General features: G+C 43.6%; 1 protein-coding gene across 1 annotated transcript in view; it reads right to left on the bottom strand.

The window, feature by feature from the left end:
* Positions 1-237: 237 nt before the first annotated feature.
* LOC142741062 (uncharacterized) overlaps positions 238-23,258 on the bottom strand; it is a 62,058-nt gene continuing 39,037 nt past the window's right edge. Inside the window, exons 3-9 of the mRNA XM_075850453.1 lie at positions 16,601-16,663; positions 11,535-11,598; positions 7,716-7,893; positions 6,348-6,410; positions 3,700-3,771; positions 3,562-3,618; positions 238-421 (exon numbers count right to left, since the gene is read on the bottom strand). Of these exons, the coding sequence (XP_075706568.1) occupies positions 398-421; positions 3,562-3,618; positions 3,700-3,771; positions 6,348-6,410; positions 7,716-7,893; positions 11,535-11,598; positions 16,601-16,663 (521 nt within the window). The 3' untranslated portion in view covers positions 238-397. The remainder of the gene's footprint in view (positions 422-3,561; positions 3,619-3,699; positions 3,772-6,347; positions 6,411-7,715; positions 7,894-11,534; positions 11,599-16,600; positions 16,664-23,258) is intronic.

Here is a 23,258-nt window from a genome sequence, read left to right as displayed (position 1 = left end):
CAGTGTCAGTGTGTGGTGACTCGCCTCATTGACAACGGGAATAGTAACACCCATTTATAATTTTATTCATACATTTCCAGGATAAATAACAGGGATAGTGCTAAGTTTAAGTCTAATACAGTATTTACTTAAACAGACATGTCAGCAGAGCTGACATTTATTTTCATGTATATATTCTTCTGGTTTTGCATGCTTGACACTGTTAATGTTTTGTTTCCATTTGGCAAGAAAATATTTTTTATTTTAAGATTTTAATGTGTTATAATTTCCATTGTTACACAACTGCTTTTCAGATAACTAAAGCATAGTAATATATTTTATTCTCCACTACTTTTTCAGGCTGAGCTTGTGAAGACGGAAGCATTTTACAGTGGAGTCCTCATCTTCTTCCTTTTCTTTATTTGCTGCTTTTTGATCCATTCTGTAAGAAGGAATAACAGATATAAAGGAGTAAATGAGAGATTCAATGCTTTCTTTAAAGGGAAGGTGTCATGAAATATTTTTTTTTATTATCATATTGCTTTTAATATGATATTAACATACATTTTATTTGTGTTCTCATGTTCTACTTTTTACTTTGTTCTTACTTTTACTTCTCTATGGGGGCTGTCATTTTTTTTTCATCTCTGTATGTGTCGATTAACGACACATACAGAGATGGAATACGGCACATACAACCCCATAGAGAATGTGAACGGGAGCCGTTCCATTCTCTGAAGCGTACGCCGTCTGTGTGGGAACGGTGCATGCGCCGCTCCCACACAGACCAAAACGAAGCTCGTTCGCAGAGCGAAATCCGGCGCCAATGAAGCCGCTGCCGTACAGTAAGATGACGACTTCCGTCCGCGGCTTGCGGCCATATGTTCAAGGAAGCGAAGGCGCAAGGAATAGGAGCGGAGGTGGCGGCGGCAGGAGAAGGTAATTTATGTTCGTGCATGTGATGTGTGTATTATGTTCGTGTGATACTGTCTGCTGAGCACTGTATCTAATCCTCCTACACTGTGCAGTCGCTCAGAAAATAGCGACACGCAGTGTTGGAGGTTTGAAGATTCAAACCCCTCCTTCTCCTGGCACTAGCCAGAATAAGAGAGGGGGGATTGTGTGAGGACACTAGAGAGAGTGTGTCCACCCCAAATTTGCAGCATAAATCAATGAGGTTGCTTTACCACATTGACCATGCTGCAATTTTGAGAACTGCTCCATCTAGTGGCCAGCACATGTAAATGTTATAAATTAGAATCTAATTTATAATATTTCCTGACTTGTGAAAAAATTAAAACACTGTGTAATCACTTAAATAATAATTGTTTAACTTAAAAAAAAATTATTCTAGCGACACATTCCTTTTAAGTGATAGTTCCACATCAAATATGATTGGTAGTCACCCAGCTTGGATCCCCACCAATTGTTCAAATTGAGGGGTCCTTTTTCTGACTGCATTTTCTGCCTTTTTAGCATTTGCACAATAAAATATAATCCCATATATTATTGGAATCCCTTTACAAGTGTTAATGTGCAGATGATAAAGCAAGGAATCCAAGTGACACAGGGAATTCTCTCTTTTCTCTCCGTCCCCTAATTTTTGTTCGCTAAGGGTAATCCGTCAGATCAGCGGCACTGACGGGTTCTGTGTCAGCGGGTCCTGCGTTTCTGACATGCAGTATCGAGCTGTTATCGATCACATCTAAGTTCATAACTTAGATGTGATCGATAACAGGTGGACCCTGCGCAGGATATGCTGTTACTGAACCTGTCAGTGCCACCGACCTGACGGATCCAGGTCTCAACGCAAGATACAGCTGAGCTGTATACAGGACACAAAGCAGATGTATCAAGTAAAAATAAATTTTTAATAAAAAGTATTTAGGCAGTTGCACGAAACACAATAATAGATATTTATATTTTGATAAATATATATATATATATATATATATATATAAGATTTTAAAGGTGTACATAGCCTTTAATCATCTGCTGTACAGACTGTGCAGAGACTAAGCACTTATATGCAGGGTACTCCTGTACATTGCAGATTTTTTTCATTGTGTGCTTTATATTTTCATATAAACTACCCTAGTTCTGGATTAGCAATATGCAGCTGATGTTAGCATATAAGAGTATGTATGTCTGTTTATTTAAACATTTTGCTAGATCAGAATTTCCCATGATCTGACATGTCAAAGTCCTCAAGGTTATCAGACGTTTACAGTAGTTAGAGCATACATAGGTATGCCCTAAGAACAGAAAATATAGTCAGAGAGCCCTAGGATCCTTTAATGGACACTGCGCTGTCTGTTCATATAAGGTATTAGCCTCTATTGAGTCACAGGGATTCTCTGTCACATGATCAAAGGGGGTCCGCCCTCTCTCTTTTCCTTAGAATGCCGTGATTATCATTGACTGAGGCATTCAAAGTGTTAACGGCGGCGTTCAGCGTTTTCTTTGATATTCGCCATAAGACTGTGTATTGTAGCCATTTCCCCGCTCCTCATAGCACGTGCATACTTCTGCAACGCCCTACTGCTCGTCACGCATCGTCAACGGGTTAATTACTTAAGCTATTAAGCTACCCCTAGTGGCATCTTCAGGTAACCAGAATTTTATCACTTAACTCTATGACCATGTGAAGGGTAGCAGCGGAAGTTCAATGGTGACACCCTCTCACCAAAGCATTATATCAGTGTCATAGTCTGCCTCTAAGTAAGATACACCACTACTTAAAGTAGATACTTACTGTTTTTCAATAATACCTGGCCATTATATGACTTACATATGGTATTTATTTTTGCAGTTTTCCCCTCTCTGCACGTCAGTTTCACTCTCTTCTCATACTCCCTCCTCCTTACCCCCTCTCCATAGACTTGTATGGGCAGCAGCTTCTTTGTCTGTGTCTCTGCTCCTGCCCCCTCCTCCTGCTACCCTCTCCACAGACTTCTATAGTCTGCAGCATCTGTGTCTCCTCTCTCTCTCTCTGCTCCTGCTTCCCCTCCCCCTTTTAATAGGCTTCTAAGGGCAGCAGCATCTGTGTATGTGTCTTTTGCTTCTCCTCCCCTCCCCTCTCCATAGATGTCTATGGGCATGCTGTGAAGTCACTGGAGTGTGCTTTGGCAGAGACACCCCCCACTTCCTGTAGTCCGACTCCTATGTTCTGTAACTAGAGAGGGATTTTGCTTGACAACAGGAGGTGAACAGCAGATTACAGGAAGAGAGACACCTAGTGGCAGTAACTTCACACAAGTTTGCATGGATAAAACAACTACATTTTAACAGCAAGTAAAATACAAAATTGATATATATCAGGTGTACTATTAGATCAGCATAAGTTTTTGTTTATTTAAGGATGTTATACATGCAACAAGTGAACGATTATTCTTCTTCGCAACAATATTGACATATATAATCTTTATATACTACCACAGAATGGATCAATCCTAGAGTAAAAAAATATGATAGGATAAGAAATCAATAAATTATTGATTTTGGGCTTGACAGATGTCTAGATCCCAGTATATTTTTTAAAACTTTGTGTAAAAACTGTATGCCATTTAACATTGTACTCACTTTGCGTACGTGCTGGTTCTTTTGATAAGACAATAGTTTTGCATGTTCAATCTCCATCTGCAAAATAAACGTCAAATGCAGTAGAACTGATTGTACTAAAGACCAGTGACATAGATGTTAGATGTATAATTTATTAACCTTAATTTGCTGTATTTCATCTTTTATCTCAGAGACATCATGCTCTTCTTTTTCCTCCAGAACAGAAAATACCTAAACAATACAATTGTTTTAATTAACAAAAAAATTGTGCATAGTATATTCAAAAGTATAGTTGACTATTAACGTTCTGCCTGAAAAGTAGGAAAAAGAGGAAACAAACAAGATTAAAGTGAATCCTAAGTTAGAAAACATACACATTCCCATCATTACTGGGTTTTTTTAGGCTCGGTTTACACTAGTGCCATGTCTTCTGTTCTTAACACAGCCATGACAGGTATAAAAGATTCTTCAAATGAATCCTGGTGGATCCCAATGAGTATTAAAAAAAATGGACCGCAGATAAATTTGTGAACATTTTTTCAGTGGATTTTTTACGCAGCGTGTGGATGAGATTTGTTCAAATCTCATCCACTCTACTATGCTGCAGATTTTCGGCAATGAAATACGTTGCGGAAAAAACGCAGTATTTACGCTACGTGTGACATACCCTTAGTCTGCTTATCATTTCATTATTTATTAGTAAAGACAAGAAGTTACAAACATAGTCAGCCATATATAGGGATTTTTTTTTTTAGCAATACAGGGTGATTAAAAAAAAGGTGGTGCAAAAGTAGAGTTGTTGTGACAGTACAGCGAAACTTTCAGAAAAAATTTGATAAATGTGCTCGGCATAAAAACTGCATTTCGCATTGGGTGAAGCAATTCGAAAGCACTGGGTGTTTATGTCATGGGAAAGGTCCAGGCTGCCCAAAGACTTCGGAAGAAACAGTGAACAGGATTTGTGCCATGTACGAGTGTAGTCCTAGAAAGTCGACCAGGCTGACTAGTATGGAACTACAGGTGCCACAAACCACGGTATGGCGAATCTTACGAAAACGTCTGCGTTGTAAGCCATACAGATTACATCTTCTTCAGGAGATGAAACCAGATGACAAACTGAAACGCTGTGACTAGTGCGTTGACTTGCAGGGCTCATTGGATGAGGATGAATTTGCTGACAGGCTGGCGTTCAGCTATGGGGCTACCTTTTACCTCAATGGGAAGGTCAATCGCCACAACGTTAGAATTTGGGGCTCAGAAAAACCATGTGCCCTTATCGAACATGAAGGACTCAAAGTAAACGTGTTCTGTGCAATGAGCAAGCGCAAAGTTTCCGTTCCCTTCTTTTTTGCTGCGGATACTGTCACTGGTCACTCCTACTTGGACATGGTAAAGGAATGGCTTATGCCACAGATAGAGGAAGATCTGCCAATCGTAGTCTATCAGCAGGATACCGTAACGTTGCATCGGCCGCATCGGAAACAACGATTCACCAATATTGTGCTGGCCTTCACGATCGCCAGTTCTAACACCCTGGAACTCCTTTCTGTGGGGCTACATCAAGGACCCAGTGTATCTGCCCCCCAGCCACAGCACCTAAATGACCGGAGACAACACATCACGGAAACAGTGGAGTCCATATCCGAGGATATGTTGGCACGCGTTTGGACAGAACTAGACTACCGCCTAGACATATGTCGTATCAGCAATGAAAATCACTTTGAACATTTGTAGTGTATAGATAAAACTTGGATGGAATGTGTCTTTTCATGTTAATAAATATGTGTTATGTTCTCTCGGTTATGAATACCGAGGCTATAATTTTATCCTTTTTTGAATCACCCTTTATTTGTCCCAGAAGCTTATTATATGCTCCAACAAGGATATGCTTTCCTTTATGGAAAGACAGGTCAATTTGTGCAAAACTTAACCATAACTATATATGTATAAGCACTCTTAGAACCATTACTGAGTTCAATGTATAAAGAGTATGGAGTAACTTCCTAAGCTCCCTCTAGTGGCAGCTGCAGGCAGCCAGATTGTTATATTTTAGATCTACAGTGCAGAGGATATGGAGCTCTGTTTCAGAAAAACAATGTTCTGACTGCTATAAAAATATATATTAAATAGTAACTGCACTTTCATCAAACTTTTGATATGTCATAGAGACATATCAAATGTTTGGATCTGTGGGGTCTCGGATGCTGAGACCCCACCGTCGCTGAAACGAAGGAGCAGAAGAGCTCAGCTGATATGATCAGCACTCCATGTCAGGCTGAAGACGGCTCTTATAGACATTCTATGAGAGCCAACTTCAGCCTGACAGGGTGGGCCGCAGGTGCAGGGCACTCAGCTGAGCGTTTCTGCGCCTTAGTTTCAGCGACGGTGGGGGTCCCAACACCCGGACCCCCACCGATCCAAACTTTTGATATGTCTCTATGACAGTCACGCACAGACTTTTAGACCTATAAACAATGTAGTGTTAAAAGGTGGTCATTCATTTTTAAAAGGGTATCTGTTATAATAATATCCTACTAATGGCTCCTCCTCGCAAATGACTGACAACCGCCGCTGTATAAACCTGTGTATATTGTCTACTAGGGACAACCTCTTTCAATATGCCCTACTCTAGAGAACGTGTGGGTTCCTGCTTGGAAACCCTTTATCAGCCAGAACAAAGCACAATGGCAGCCATGTAACAGTATATTTCCCCTAAAGTGTACCCCTTCATATGTGGAGTACTTGACCAGATTGCTGCCCCTTTATGTACCGTGAAGTTTTTCATTGAATAACAATATATTGAATACCTGTGTACATAAATGATCTTTGTATTCCTGCAATGCTGCTGAAACTTTAGCAATCCGTCTATTCTGAAATTGGAAGACAAGATGTTAAAACTAGTTTTCCGAGCATACAGAAAAAAAACAGAGAAGTATCTATATGTATCTGAATGCTCAGAAGTAGTTGTTTTCATTAAATTGCCCAGCTATGTACAGGATTGTTCTTTTCATTTTGCTATGTCTCGCTTTGGGTGGGATTATCATGTAAAGGACTACAGTTTCCATGATTCCTCTCACAGACATTACCTATATTTAGAGCTGCCTGCATGCCCCTTTATTACAATGTGTAAGGTAGTACTGTAATTACTCACTGTCTGCTATTAAGACACAGTTCTGCACTATTTGCCACCCAGCATGAGAAACACCATCCCTTCAGAGACAGGGTGGGATGGGGAGAGCAGGGAGTAATGGAGATAAGGGTCATGTGATGTGTGACATTTCCAACTATAGGGTGTGAAGAGGGGGAACGGGAGATAACCACGTGTTTAGTGTACAGGACACAAGCAGGAGATAATTCATATAAAATTAATAAGACTAAGCGGACCTAACTTTTCAGATGACTTTTCAGAATAAGTCATCATATGTTTGTACATGAGGAATACCACAATTTCTGGATATTATATGACTTCTATTCTGCATTTTATAGCAGTTTTCTGTAGACTATCTCTCTAATTCTCAGTTTTCTCTGCGCTAGTGGGTGGAGCCTAACTGCTATCATGTCTTCCACACACAAAGAGAAGAGAAGAATCTTGTTCTCCTATCTCTTTCTAGGAACAGCAGCATGGAGGACATTATACAGCAGTAATGTAGCTGAGAATCCAGCACTGAGGTGACATATAAATCTTACTATCAGCCACAGCATGTATCCCTCTATCTCTCTCTCATGTTCTCTCTCTTTCTGTTCCTCTTCCCCTCTCCATAGACTTCTATGGGCAGCATGTCTGTGTCTTTCACTCTGCTCCCCCCTCCCAGCTCCATAGACTTCTACTGACAGACAGTCAAGAGACATCCCCCCACTTTCTGCAGTTTGTATGTCACTAGGGGCAGATTTTGCTTGACAACAGGGGGTGGACAGCAGATTACAGTAAGGGAGACACCCAGGGGCAGTAACTTCACCCAGAATTTAACAGTAAGTAAGTTGATAAATATCAGGCAGACTATTAAATAGCATAATTCATTTGAAAAGTTAGTGTCCATTTAAACCTTCCTCTGTTACAATTCTGCTACTCAATGGCTCCAACCTTTAACCTGTAGCAGAAACATCTTAATTTACATCATCCTATATTTTACATTGACGCAGTTCTAGCACTATACACAATGTTGCAACTGACTTACCAGAAATGCATTGTAGGAAGCCAGGGTTTGTATTCTTTTATATGGACTAATTCTTAGGCCTTGTAGGATTCTCAGTATTTTAATTGCTAAATCAAGTGGTGGATTATATCCATCTTCCCAAGTACTTATATCATTCCAGATCTGAGTTAACAAAGAGACATAGGAAGCAGAAAATGGCCTGGTATAATATATAAAAGTAAACAATTATTTAGATTATAATATAAACTTTTTTTGGATTCATAAAATAATGATTTTTCTATCGGAATGATTCTTAATGATTTACATTTGTAATGAATATTTATAAAATGTGTCCTGAACTATTAGGTAAATGCAGCAGTTGCATGCGTAAACAACCCAAGCATATGGTTGAATTATGAATCCATATAAAAGACTTCAAGATCAAAATATTGCAACCAACTATTGTTCTAAGACTTTGTTCACATCTACGATTATAAACCACAACTTATGGTTAGATCCGTTGGACGATAGACAACACTAGTGTCCGTTGACTTACGATGGTCCGTTGCATTCCATTGTGATGTCATTCTAACAGTAAAACTAACACTGCATGCAGTGTTAGGGTATGTTTTAACCCCCGAATTATGTCCGAAATTACGGCTTGAAAGCGTTGACAAACATCTGCCCATTGAAAGCAATGGGCTGACGTTTGTCTGTTCACACGAGGCGTATATTTACGCGTCGCTGTCAAAAGACGGCGCGTAAATAGACGCCCGCGCCAAAGAAGTATCATGTCACTTCTTCAGACGTAAATGGAGCCGTTTTCCATGGATTCCATGGAAAACCAGCTCCAGTTACGTCCGTAATGGACGCGGCGTTCAAGCGCCTGCACATGCCGTTACGGCTGAAATGATGGGGCTGTTTTCTCCTGGAAACAGCCACGTAATTTCGGCCGTTACGGACGCTGCCGTGTGAACATACCCTAATTCTTCCCGTCAAATCCAACACAATCTGCGACGGAGGCTGCTAATGTTCATTTTCTATATTATGCCAAATAAAGCTTGGTTTAGAATGACATAACATTTCCTGTTATTTATATAAATGTATCTATTTATTTCAACATATTTCACCAGTGGCGTAACTACCGCCGTAGCAGCAGTAGCGGCTGCTACGGGGCCCGCGGCATGAGGGGGCCCGTGTCGCCCGCCGGCACGGGCCCCCACCATGGCCGGAGGCTCCGCTAGCAGCCGCTATGGCTGCTACAGCGGGACGCCACTGAACAGTACGGCAGAGCAGGGAGGTATCTCCCCGCTCTGCCATTAAACAAAAGACATGTATCCCCTATACACAGGATATACACAGGACAGGGGATACATGTGTCATCGCTGGCAGCGATAGGGAGAACGGGGGACTGAAAGTCCCCTGAAGTTCTCCATCACAAACCTCGGACATCCGGGGTCTGTGTCGGCAGCTCCGTAGAAATGAATGGAGCGCCGGTCCCGCTTGTGCGCATGCGTGACCAGCGCTCCATTCATTTCTACAGAGCTGCGCAGACGCCGGAAATCAGAGGTTAGTCATGGAGAACTTCAGGGGGACTTTCGGTCCCCCGTTCTCCCTATCGCTGCCAGCGATCACACATGTCTCCCCTATCCTGTGGATAGGGGATACATGTCTTTTATTAGGACACACTGTAGGTCGCATTTTTTTGGGAGGGGGGACGCTGTATGGCGTTCCCTACAGGGGGGACGCTGTATGGCGTTCCCTACAGGGGGGACGCTGTATGGCGTTCCCTACAGGGGGGGGCTGTATGGCGTTCCCTACAGGGGGGCTGTATGGCGTTCCCTACAGGGGGGGCTGTATGGCGTTCCCTACAGACCCCCCCTGTAGGGAGCGCCATACATACTCCCTGTAGGTAACGCCATACAGTCCCCCCGTAGATAACGCCATACAGTCCCCCCTCTAGATAACGCCATACAGCCCCCTCTGTAGATAGCGCCATACAGTTCCCCCTGTAGATAGCGCCATACAGTCCCCCTGTAGATAGCGCCATACAGTCCCCCTGTAGATAGCGCCATACAGCCCCCCTATAGATAGCGCTATACAGCCCCCTGTAGATAGCGCCATACAGCCCCCCTGTAGATAGCGCCATACAGCCCCCCTGTAGATAGCGCCATACAGCCCCCTGTAGATAACGCCATACAGCCCCCCTGTAGATAACGCCATACAGCCCCCTGTAGATAGGCGTTATCTACGGGGGGGCTGTATGGCGTTATGTACAGGGGGGCTGTATGGCGTTATCTACAGGGGGGCTGTATGGCGTTATCTATGGGGGGCTGTATGGCGTTATCAAGAGGGGGGGTTTGTAAAAAAGGCACTATCTACAAGGGGGGGGGGGTTGTGTGACACCCAGGGGAGGGGGGGCCCCAGTCAAAAGTTTGCTATGGGGCCCAGTCTTTCCTAGTTACGCCCCTGTATTTCACGGTGCTGCACACAAATTGTTCCTACTCTTATCATTACTTGCCCAAATGGGCTCATAAGAGCCTGTTCACATCTGAGTTGGAGTCTCTGTTAGGGGCCACCATCACAGGTCTGGTCCAAAATCCCAGAAACATTAGCGCGGAACGCTAAGCTATCTTTTCTCGTTAACCGATGGACACTATAACGGAAACCAGAAAGAATCCATTCATTTCAATGGGTTCCGACGGGTGCTGACGGTGTCCATCATGCAAAGAATCTGGCACTTCTGGTATTTTTGTTGTTCTGCTCCTCTGACAAAGTAGAGCAACGGGAACATCAAACAATGATGTAAACAGGCCCTGAACTAATTTCTTCATAGCAAATGCTGGTCTCTGGTTTGCCTAGTCATGTTTCAAGGCTCTATAAAGGGTCGGACATTAACTTACAGGGTAGTCACCTATAGGTGACACTAGAGTGGCAGTTTTCTTCCTTCTGAAGGAAAGGTATTTTGCCTTTTGCAGATAAACACACATTCTATTGCCAATCTCATAGGAAGCCAACTCTTCCATTAGTGGGGAAAGATATTGTGGTATTTTATACAATGTGTGATGGGGACAAGGTCGTTTTTTTTAATTAGAGATCATACAGTAGTCCATGACACTCACAAATGGATGCAATCTCCCATCTATTTATATGGAATTATTTTGTCCAAAAATTAAAAAAAACTCACATATTTGTGCATTTATATAGTAGTTAACAAGGAACACCTTCAATGTGCTTTTAAAAAGGTATTCCCGACTAAGACATTTATGGCATACCCACAGGATATGACATAAATGTCTGATAGAGGTGGGTCCCAGCTCAGGGATATGCACCTATATTGAGAACGGGGGTCACACGAACCTTGTTTCACGTGGTGCAGTGACCACAAGCTGCCGATTCCAGGCGGGGACTAGTGGAAAAGGGGACACACATGCGCGCGGATCTGTTCATTCTGTTCAATGGGAGCTACGTAAATAGCCGAGCAATCGCTGCTCAGCTGTTTCCGTAATTCCCATACATTGGAATAAAGAGTGCCGCATGCATGTGCGGCCTCCTCTACACTAGTCTCCACCTGGAATCGGCTTCTTGCAGCCGCCGCAGTAGGAAAAACAGGAGTCGGATGAACCAAGGTTCTTAATGTAGGTGCAGGTCCCAGAGCTAGGACTTGCCTCTATCAGACATTTATGGCATATCTGTGGATATACCATAAATGTCTAGGTTGGGAATACCCCTTTAACTCCAACCATACATTGGTCCAATCTCTACCTAGCGATTCATTTATCTACTTAACAAGGAGGGGCACATGTTCAAATGTTGGTGCCTGACACCACTAAGTACATAAACAATTACAGTAATACTCACTCGCAATCATTGCCAAAACCTTCTTCATCATCATCATGCTCATTGGCGCCAATGTAGAAATTGACTATTAGAAAATAATGGAAATATTCAACCCTTAGAAATTTTGAAAATCTCACTGTTCAATTGACAAATTTTAAGCAACTTTTTTTATTATTATTAAACAAATAAATTTTGTATTTTTGACCAACTTTCAAATGAACTTTTATTAAAAATGTTTTTTACTTTTTAAGATACAACCTCTATGTATCCTGTATACATAGATGCTGTATTGTTCTGTCTCAGCCGATTTTGTCAGTACTGAAGGCTCTGGTGAGAGCGGTTCCTGCCTGTCTCTGACACACAGGATCTAGCTGATATCGATCACATCTAAGTTATGAAGCCATCTCTCATATTGTTTTTGAATGGTGAGGACCAAGAAGCCTATTGATTTTGCAGAGATGTTCATAGTGAACAGGCCCCTGTTGTTACTATTTAAGTGTTGTACAAAATTTGCAGCCTCAAAATTCAGTGCCCCCCCCCCCCATATTATGAACAAATCACATTATATTGTAGCTTGTAGTCAATGATTTTATTTTGGTAGTCTGTATCCTTTATGAAGAGGTTTATAGAGAAAAATTACCTGAAACAACTAGTTGATATGGCTTACCAAAAATCTGTAATAACATTACAAAATGATTTACTTTACAAACAGAAGGAAAGAACCATCTCCAGCAATAGGTTTAGGTATTATTTTATAACAGACTACAACCAAGGTCATAGAATGATTAAAAAGCTTTTGGGCAAACACTGGGGCATCCTACAGAGTGACCCCATTCTCAAATTTACATCACCAAAGAGTAACCTTCCGAAGAGCCAGAAATATTAGAAACGTAGTTGCCCCTAGTAGGCAAAAAGAGCAGAGCCAGAATTCTGATGAAATGATCAGCCTCTTTACCAAATTAGCAGGCTTTTTTAAGTGCAATGGACTGAGGAGTCTATTCTGCATTAACATCAGCCATAGAAAAACGACAGTAAAATCCACCATCACAAATGAGGAATTTATGATTAAACTATTCTTAAACTACTCTTCTAATTTTGTTATCTACTTAATTGAATGTAAATGTGGGTTGCAATATATAGGAAGAATTAAACCTTGAGGTTGAACAAACATAGGTCCAGTATGGGCAATTATTACCTAAAACACAATGGGGCAGATTTACTAAGACTGGCGGTTCATAAGCCAGTCTTAGCTATCTGCTCTGCTGGAGTTAAGTCCCTTTTACACAAGCCAATTATCGGGCAAACGAGTCTTCACAGAACGCTCATTCCCGATAATTGCCCTGTGTAAACAAGGCAAAGATCAGACGATCAAAGAGCAAACGCTCATTAATCTGTTGATCGTATCGTTTTAAATGGCCATTATATTATCGTTGTCGGCAGCACATCTCCCTTTGTAAACGGGGAGACATGCTGCCGACATGATTGAAATGTAAGGGGATGATCGATCGGAGTAACAAGCGCTCGTCCCCATTCTAGCTCCCTGTGAAAAGAGCAAACGAGCGACGATCAAAGACCTGTCTCTTTGATCAGCGCTCGTTGTAGCGGCCAAAATGTGCCAGTGTATAAGAGTCACGCCTCTTATTAAATCTGTTGCATTTCCCCACTGGCTGTGATCGTGGCCATGCGCCATAACTGTGGCGCAACGACCACGGCCGTGTGACATTCATTCCCCACCCTAGAATCGGAAATAAAATAAAATAAATTATACTCACCTCACCTCTTTTATTTTCCCCTCCAAGTCCCCTGTGCATGCTGCAGCTCATACAAGGTCCTGATGCTGAGCAGCGTCAGGGCCTCACATGCGACGCAGCACTAAATGTCATCAGAGCTGCATCACATACAACATCCTGATGCTGCCCAGCATCAACATGTTGTATGAGTCGCGTGATGCTGAGGTGACTCAGTGGGGAGAAGAGGAGCGGTGAGGGGAGTATAATTTGTATTATTATTTTTGGTGATTGACTGATCTGGGAAGGCAGGATACGGGTCCCGGCACAGGCATCTACTTTGCTAGGCCTCACAGAGTGAAATCTCCTAGCTGGCATAGATTCCCTCTGCAATTTACATATATTTGCTGGGCTGCTGTGGCACCACTCCCTTTTGGAAGCCACACCCTCTTTTCACAAACGTTTCATGGGCAGCATATAGAGGCACAATACGTGCACTTTGCGTGTTTTGGACCCTTTGCGACTTTTCTACCTTTCCAACTACTCAAGAATAGAGTCCTTCTGGAATTCCAAATTTTATACCCAAACCCCAGATGGGCTGAATGAAATGATAGAAAACACGTGCTAAAATATGCATTGAAAGTAAGTAGAACCTGCTGCTGATAGTACACTATGCATAATCATTGATATGATAAATACCATGTAATGTATATTTGATCTACTTGGTTTTGTATAATCTAACACGGTATATGATTTGGCAGTATGACTTTTTTCTTCTGTTGTCTGTTTTTGAAATAATTCAACGATTTTTAAAAGAAAGAAAGTAAGTAGAACCCTTACATTTGGTCAATACATTTTCATGTAGGGAGTTTTTCTTATGTAATATATATATACACGACCGTTCAAAAGTTTAGGGTCACTTAGAAATTTCCTTATTTTTGAAAGAAAAGCAGTTTTTTTCAATGAAGATAACATTAAATTAATCAGAAATACACTCTATACATTGTTAACGTGCTAAATGAGTATTCTAGCTGCAAACGTCTGATTTTTAATGCAATATCTTCATAGGTGTATAGAGGTGCATTTCCAGCAACCATCACTCCAGTGTTCTAATGGTACATTGTATTTGCTAACTGTGTTAGAAGGCTAATGGATGATTAGAAAACACTTGAAAACCCTTGTGCAATTATGTTAGCACCGCTGTAAACAGTTTTGCTGTTTAGAGGAGCTATAAAACTGACCTTCCTTTGAGCTAGTTGAGAATCTGGAGCATTACATTTGTGGGTTCGATTAAACTCTCCAAATGGCTAGAAAAAGAGAGCTTTCATGTGAAACTCGGCAGTCTATTCTTGTTCTTAGAAATGAAGGCTATTCCATGCGAGAAATTGCCAAGAAACTGAAGATTTCCTACAACAGTGTGTACTACTCCCTTCAGAGGACAGCACAAACAGGCTCTAACCAGAGTAGAAAGAGAAGTGGGAGGCCCCGCTGCACAACTGAGCAACAGGACAAGTACATTAGAGTCTCTAGTTGGAGAAATAGACGCCTCACAGGTCCTCAACTGGCAGCTTCATTAAATAGTACCCGCAAAACGCCAGTGTCAACGTCTACAGTGAAGAGGCGACTCTGGGATGCTGGCCTTCAGGGCAGAGTGGCAAAGAAAAAGCCATGAGACTGGCTAATAAAAGGAAAAGATTAATATGGGCAAAAGCACACAGACATTGGACAGAGGAAGATTGGAAAAAAGTGTTATGGACAGTCGAATCGAAGTTTGAGGTGTTTGGATCACACAGAAGAACATTTGTGAGACGCAGAACAACTGAAAAGATGCTGGAAGAGTGCCTGACGCCATCTGTGAAGCATGGTGGAGGTAATGTGATGGTCTGGGGTTGCTTTGGTGCTGGTAAAGTGGGAGATTTGTACAAGGTAAAAGGGATTTTGAATAAGGAAGGCTATCACTCCATTTTACAACGCCATGCCATACCCTGTGGACAGCGCTTGATTGGAGCCAATTTCATCCTACAACAGGACAATGACCCAAAGCACACCTCCAAATTATGCAAGAACTATTTAGGGAAGAAGCAGGCAGCTGGTATTCTATCTGTTATGGAGCGGCCAGCGCAGTCACCAGATCTCAACCCCATAGAGCTGTTGTGGGAGCAGCTTGACCGTATGGTACGCAAGAAGTTCCCATCAAGCCAATCCAACTTGTGGGAGGGGCTTCTAGAAGCATGGGGTGAAATTTCTCCCGATTACCTCAGCAAATTAACAGCTAGAATGCCAAAGGTCTGCAATGCTGTAATTGCTGCAAATGGAGCATTCTTTGACGAAAGCAAAGTTTGAAGGAGAAAATTATTATTTCAAATAAAAATCATTATTTCTAACCTTGTCAATGTCTTGACTATATTTTCTAGTCATTTTGCAACTCATTTGATAAATATAAGTGTGAGTTTTCATGGAAAACACCAAATTGTCTGGGTGACCCCAAACTTTTGAACGGTAGTATATATATATATATATATAAAATTAATATATACTTATTTTTATATATATATATATATATATATATATATATATATATATGTGTGTGTGTGTGTATGTATATACATGTGCATGCATGTGTATTTATATACATATTTGCAATATTCTGCACTATTGTCTCCGGTAATCCCTGCCACATCTGCGACGGAGGCCCCTGACGGAGCCTCTGACGCAGATGTAAATGAAGCCTGCCCTTGCTACTTTGTCTTATAGTAAATAGCGGTCTAATCCTAGTCTCTTACCTCCATCAGCTGTAATCCTGATTGTACTGTCATGTAAGAACCATGACAACCATTTTCAATGTGGCCTCCGTAGTTAAAACAGAGTTTTAAATTCTGCTTTCATTTGGTTATACAGTATATATTTATTTTTCTGTTTGTTTCATGTTGTTATAACACTGATGCACTTCGAATGTATACTTTAAAACCATGTCTTTAAATATGCAGATTAAATTCAGTTACACCGACGTGAGACTTTTTGAACTGACTATTAGACTTGGATTACGTCATACCCGTTTCTATTATCTACCCGGTCTGAGCAATTTCATGTCTAATTTTTTAACTTGTGACATTTTTGGTGTATTTTTACAGCATTTTTTGGTAAAAAGGACAGGAGGTGTATATGTTTTGAGCTGAGAGTTTAAAAAAATACCAAACACTGGTAGTATAATTCACAAATGTTTGTCAATGGAGGGTCTCAGACCTGCAAATATTACGTGAATTAGATCATGTGAGCAGGAATTGTACTAAAAAATATAGTTTGCCACTCCACAGAACGAAATGCCTGCTTATAGTAAACAGTGGATTGTATATACTTTACCGATTGGTGTACAGTCTGGTGGCGAATCTAAAGACATAGTAAGCTTGATGACAGGAAATAGTTCTGCAAAAATAAATACAAGTCACATTACTTGATGCTTTCTGCATAGCCGATAGTAATTGAAATAGTTTCTTGTCTAATCTGATCATACAATGGTGGCGGAAAAGCCCATTTTCTGCATTGTCTAATACTCTTCTGTACTCCATTATTACCCGGTATCCTATGCGACAAGACTGTTTGCAATGGCATATTTATTTTATGACAATGCAGTTTTGGCACAGTTTTTAATGTTTCCTTTGGGCAAAACTGGACCCAAAACCGAGAAGAAGAATATGCCTTTTTTTTTAAATTCTACTCCCTTTTAGATCCTTATTTTGGCTAAAGAAAATGCATTACAAACGGAACCAAATCTGCTGTGTGAGAATAAAAGGGGAAATTATTAGTTATTAGTTTAAAGGTTTGCACATTAAAAAGTCGCATATTATGGCGCACACCATATTTGCACAATAATTTGCAGCTGTTACAGTGGGTGGGGCTTAACTGAAGGGGACATGGTCCCTCGTGGCCTGACAAATTTACTATAACTTAGGCTGGGGCTATATAGGGACTTTGGCTGCAATACAGGTAGAACCGCCAACGATGGATGTGTCACGCTGCCTTCATCGTAAGTAATGAAAGTGCATGTGGTCGCAAGATATCCAGCGGGTATTAATTTCTTTCGACTGTAGTGTCGCAGAAGCTCATAGATGGTGTGGCCAGGAAGATCATAGATCGTGTGGTTATCCCTTTCTATCACAAAGACAGCAGATTATGCAACAAATTTTTTAAGAGGCGTGTGTCTTCTGTGTTAATCGACACATACAGAGATGAAAAAAAAAATGGCAGCCCCCATAGAGAAGTAAAAGTAAGAAAAAAGAAAAAAGTACAACACAAGAACACATATAAATAAAATGTATTTTAATACCATACTAAAAGCAATATTATATAAAACAATTTTTTTTTGTGACACCTTCCCTTTAACAAAATTGTCACATCTCGTGCTGTCCATGTGCCAGAAAGTTAAATCTGCGCCAGCTACAGGCATAGATTTTCGCTATATTTTACGCCCATTTATGCTGTAAATTATATTAAATCTGTTGGGATGCAAAATATTGGCGCAAAAAGTGAGTTTTTGTGGAAATAACAAATTTTCTATGCCAGATAACTGGTATAGGTAGGGGGGAGATTTATTAAGATTGGCATTTCATACGTTTCGCTAGTCTCTTAAAAACTTTGTTACATCTTCGGCTGTCCTTGCGACATAGATTTCCAATATAATTTATGTCACTTTCTGGTGTCAATTCTAGTAAATAAGGCAAGCCACGAGTGGACAGGCCCCCTACTAAAACTAAGCTGCACCTACTTTTTTGAAGAGTAGCGAAAAGGCATAAATGTTTGCGACTTTTTTACGCCACAAAAACTGACCTAGAAACCTTGTTACGGGGGGACTCTGTCACCAGTTTATTAATTTCATATCTCCTAACTAATCTAATAGGCGCTTTGCTGCTGATAACTACAAAAAACTTTTATTATTTGCAAAGTTATGTGCATTTTACAAAATATGTAATTGAGCCTTTATTAGACAACTGGGAGGTAACAGCAGCGTTTCTCCTGTGGTGGAGCTACATCACAGCCTCTGATGCTGTCCTATCAGCATAAAGTTGCTTCACACAGTGTAAGAGACTGAGGCTGGAGCAGGGGCGTAACTAGGAAAGACTGGGCCCCATAGGAAACTTTTGACTGGGCCCTCCCTCCCCAAGGTGCCACACACACTCCCCAGGGTGCTATACACTTGTAGATAGTGCCCCCTGTAGATAGTGCCATATAGCCCACCCCTGTAGATTGTGCTATACAGCCCCCGTGTAGATAGTGTCACACCCACTTGTAGATAGCGCCCCCACCTCCCCCTTGTAGATAGTGCCATACAGTCGCCCCCTTATAGATGGCGCTATACAGCCTCCCCTTGTAGATAGCGCCATACAGCCCCCTCCTGTAGATAGCACCATACAGCCCCCCCTGTAGATAGCGCCATAGAGCCCACCCTCCTGTAGATAGCGCCATACAGCCCACCCTTCTGTAGATAGATAACACCATACAGCCCCCCTCCTGTAGATAGCACCATACAGCCCCCCTCCTGTAGATAGCGCCATACAGCCCACCCTCCTGTAGATAGCGCCATACAGCCCCCCTCCTGTAGATAGCGCCATACAGCCGCAACCCCTGCCCAAAAAAATGACCTGTAGCCTAGTTAAAGGGGTTGTCCCACAAAACACATGTATCCCCTATCCAGAGAGAACGGGCTACCGAACGGGCTACTGAAAGTCCCCCAGAAGTGCTCCATGAGAAGCATGGGACTTTCAGGGTCTGTGTCTGGATTGTGTGTCCGGAAGCTTCATAGAAATGAGTGGAGTGCCGGCCACGCATGCGCACAAGGCCCCTGTAGATGATGCCCCACAGACCCCAGTAGATGATGCCCCACAGACCCCCTGTAGATGATGCCCCACAGATCCCCTGTAGATGATGCCACAACCCCCTGTAGATGATGCCACAACCCCCCCTGTAGATGATGCCACACACCCCCTGTAGATGATGCCACACACCCCCTGTAGATGATGCCACACACAGCCCCCCTGTAGATAGTGCCACACACAGCCCCCCTGTAGATAGTGCCACAGACTCCCTCTGTAGATAGTGCCACATACTCCCTCTGTAGATAGTGCCACATGCTCCCTCTGTAGATAGTGCCATATGCTCCCACGGTATATAGTGCCACATACTTCCTCTGTAGATAGTGCCACATACTCGCCCTGTAGATAGCCCCCAACCCCCCTCCCTGTCCCTGTAGATAGAGCCATTTTGGCTCCCCCTATGGGCAGAATACTATATGATCACACTGTGTTGCCTGGCAGGGAAGGGGGGAAGCCGTAAGCTGATTGGACAGAGTCATACAGAGTGAAAAGAGTCACCTCCTATTTGGCTATTAGAGCCACATTAGCATATTTAGAAAAATGCTCATAACTTTGCAAATAATAAATGTTTTTTTAAAGGGAAGGTGTCACGAAAAATTTTTTTTTATATGTTATTGCTTTTAATATCTCATTAAAATTAATTTTATTTGAGTTTTTGTGTTGTACTTTTTTCTTTCTTTTACTTCTCTATGGGGGCTGCCATTATTTTTTCATCTCTGTATGTGTCGATTAACGACACATACACAGATGGAATACGGCACATACATCCCGATAGAGAATGCGAACGGGAGCCGTTCCATTCACTGCAGCGTATGCCGTCTGTGTGGGAACGGCGCATGCGCCGCTCCCACACAGTCCAAAAGGAAGGTCTGTCTGATTACTACTGTATCTAATCCTCCTGCACTGTGCATTCGCTCAAAAAATGGCGGCACACAGTGTAGGAGGTTTGAACATTCAACCCCCTCCTTTCTCCTGGTACTAGCAGGATAAAGGAGGAGGGATTGTTTGAGGACACTAGAGCGAGTGTCTTCTCCAATTTTGCAGCATAAAGCAATGAGGTTGCTTTACCACATGCCAATGCTGCAATTTTGGGAATTGCTACCTCTAGTGACCAGCACATGGAAATGTTATAAATTAGAATCTAATTTATAATATTTCCTGACATGTGAAAAAATAAAAAAAATTAGAACAATGTGTAATCATTTATATACTAACAGTTTAACGGAAAAAAAATATATTTTTTCTAGCGACACATTCCCTTTAAAACAAATTACACTGTAGTTATCAGCAGCAAAACGCCTATTAGATTAGTTAGGAGATAGGGAATTGATAAACTGGTGACAGAGTCCCTTTAAATTTCCCCCATAGTTTCTATAGGGCCAGTCTGGCAGCAGGTAGAAAAAAGGATCATAAAGGTTGGATGTTTATTTGCCTATTTTTCTCAGAGAGATAAGAAACACGAGAGCTGTCTGGCAGCTGGTTATATTCAACTCCGATTAAAATAAGGCTTAGTTCACATCTGCGCCAGGGCTCTATTCCGACATTCCATTCTGACAGACACATACGGAAACCATATGTTTCCGTTTCCATCACCATTGATTTCAATGGTGACGGATCCGGTGCCAATGGTTTTGGTTTGTCCGTAGTGGACTGGCGCTATTGATTCCTTCAAAACGACGGAACCCTTGCACAACGGAGACAAACGGAAACCATTCGCACCGGATCCTTCATCATTCAAATCAATGGTGATGTAAACCTATGGTTTCCGTTTGTGTCTGTCAGGACTCCGTTCCGACGGAAACCTCCGACCGAATGTCGGAACGAAGCCCTGGCGCAGATGTGAACGAAGCCTAGCCCAGTCAAGAAAGCATACTAATCTGAGAGATCTAATGTCTATGACCTGATTAACAGTAAATAAGGAAAATTACACAACAGTAATTACTGATTTAAGGATTATTTGTCAATGATCTCGGAGCAGCCGCAGCAAAGTCCATTCTGACTAATCATAATGCTAGAAAACCTATCTTATAGTTTAGTAGAGTATATTATAGTAGAGCAGAGTTACTATAGAAGCGTCACGAAGGGTGCCCAACACAATATGGCTGGATCGTGTAGGGGCATGCGACAAAGCCTGCTCTAGAAGAGGCTGGACGCAGCTGCAGGCTTGAGGGAAGCCGACATGACCGTCCTGGTAGGGAAAGGGTTAATGTTAAGAGGTGAGGGAAAGGTGAAGGAGCTGAAGGAGGGACGGGGAGGAGCTAGGGGGGACGGGGGGGCCGTTACTGCGCTTCCCGCTGTTTCTCGGCATTGAGCCGGAAGCAGCGGGAGGAGTAATACACAAGAAGCAAAGCTCCCCGTTGCCCGGCTTTTTAGTATGGCAGAGGCCCTAATTTTAGAGCGGCTGCGTGCCGCTGCTGTGCACCACGGTCCCGGATGGCTGGAGGAGACCGTGGCTGCATTAACGCGGATCCCGGACGCCGTTTCGCCACGTCGGGCACGGCGTTCGGGGTCTGTTGTAAGGGACAGGCTCCCCTCCCCCGGCCCCCCTACGAGCATGGCTATGGCGGCGGGGGGGGAGTCGGCAACAACCGCTCCTGCGCTGGGCAGGCAGAGAGCGGTAGCAGGGGTGACGGCGATGCAGGCTGTGTCGACCCGTCCCTCTCGGCGGTCCCGACCTCCAGAGCGCCTGAGTCCAGAGGTAGTCCCGCGGACACGGCGTCGCAGAGGGAGCCCGATCCCGGACGCTGCAGGCCAGGCAGCTGGGAGGACCGCCCCTTCCCAGGCCCTGCGTCCTGGCAGGAATCCCAGGCCGCGACGGGGTCCGGCGGTAAGCAGGGAGTCGCAGGCCGGGCTCCCTGTCACCCCTCCCCCATCAGATGGAAGATGTCGAGAGCAAGGTACGGCCGCCCCGCATGGTGATGTTCCGGCCAGGGGGCAGGCTTCGTCAGGATCGTCTAGACGGACGACTAGATCTGCAGCGACGTCGAGGCAACAGGTCCGGTCGGAAGTCTGGGTCCCGGCGGTCGGGCGGCAGGTTGCCGGCCCATCGGTCAGCGCGTCCTCATCCCCTTTCCGAAGAGGTCGTTGGGAGGGACAGTCGTCGGCGAGAGAAGAACTGGAGGAAGGTGAACTGGACGTCTATCGTCGAGGTCAGGATGGTCCGGCTGACGGGAACACAGCGCCTGTGCAGCCCGGTGAGTGTATAACTCCATTATTGTCTTATCCAGCGATTTTTATGTCGGGTGTCGGCGGGGGGGCTGCTAGCATAGCATCGGGGGCCGGTAGTGGCGCGGGCGGACGCGACGGAGCGGGTTTGGCAGATTTAGTGGGTTGCTTACGGGAGCTGGTGGGGCGCCTGGATAGGGCCGCGGCGCCGGTAGTAACGGAAGTGTCCCCTGCGGTAGTTTGGGAAGGCCCCAGGGAAGTGGGATCGTTGCAGGCGCGTCCTGTGGTGGCGGTTAGAGAGGCGGTCGCGGTGTCGGTGCAGACTGAGGCACAGAAGGACGGCGATCGAGTGCGCATGGACGATCGTGCTCGGGGGGAGGTGTATGTTTGTTTTGAGGGTCCGTTGGGGGCGCATTTAAAGCAGGAGGTGCGTGATCGGATCTGGAAAGATGAATATGTTGAAATTTTTTCTCTCTTGCCGCTGGCTAAATTCAATTTGGATAAGAGCAAGCGGGATGAGAGTAAAAAGGACGAGGAGGAACGGCGGCGGTATAGGCTTATCCCGCAGACGTTCGTTAATTGGTCGCAGGCGTTCGCCATATTGGCTAGTGTGATAGGGGAAAAGGCGCCGGAAAATTGTTCGGCGTTATTTTGTTATTTTGATGCTATTGGGGAGGCTCATAGGGCGTATGGGGGTCAGGCGTGGCTGCGATATGATGAGCAATTCCGTCAGCGGAAGGCGGTTCGGCCGGCGATTCGGTGGGACCAGAAGGATATTGCTCTCTGGTTACGGGTTACGGCTCCGGTGAGGCAGCCCTTTCCCGGGAGCGGTGGCCAGGGAGGCCAGACTAGTCAGAGTGGACCAAGCGGCGGGGGAAAGGCGGGGTTTTGCTGGCAATTCAATGAAGGCCAGTGCAAGTTCGGGGCCACGTGCAAGTTCAAGCACGTGTGCTCCGAGTGTAATGGGGCATCACACGGGGCGGCAA

The sequence above is a fragment of the Rhinoderma darwinii genome, chromosome 2 (genome assembly GCF_050947455.1).
Source record: "Rhinoderma darwinii isolate aRhiDar2 chromosome 2, aRhiDar2.hap1, whole genome shotgun sequence".
Lineage (NCBI taxonomy): Eukaryota > Metazoa > Chordata > Amphibia > Anura > Rhinodermatidae > Rhinoderma > Rhinoderma darwinii.
This window is presented reverse-complemented; position numbering and strand designations above follow the sequence as displayed.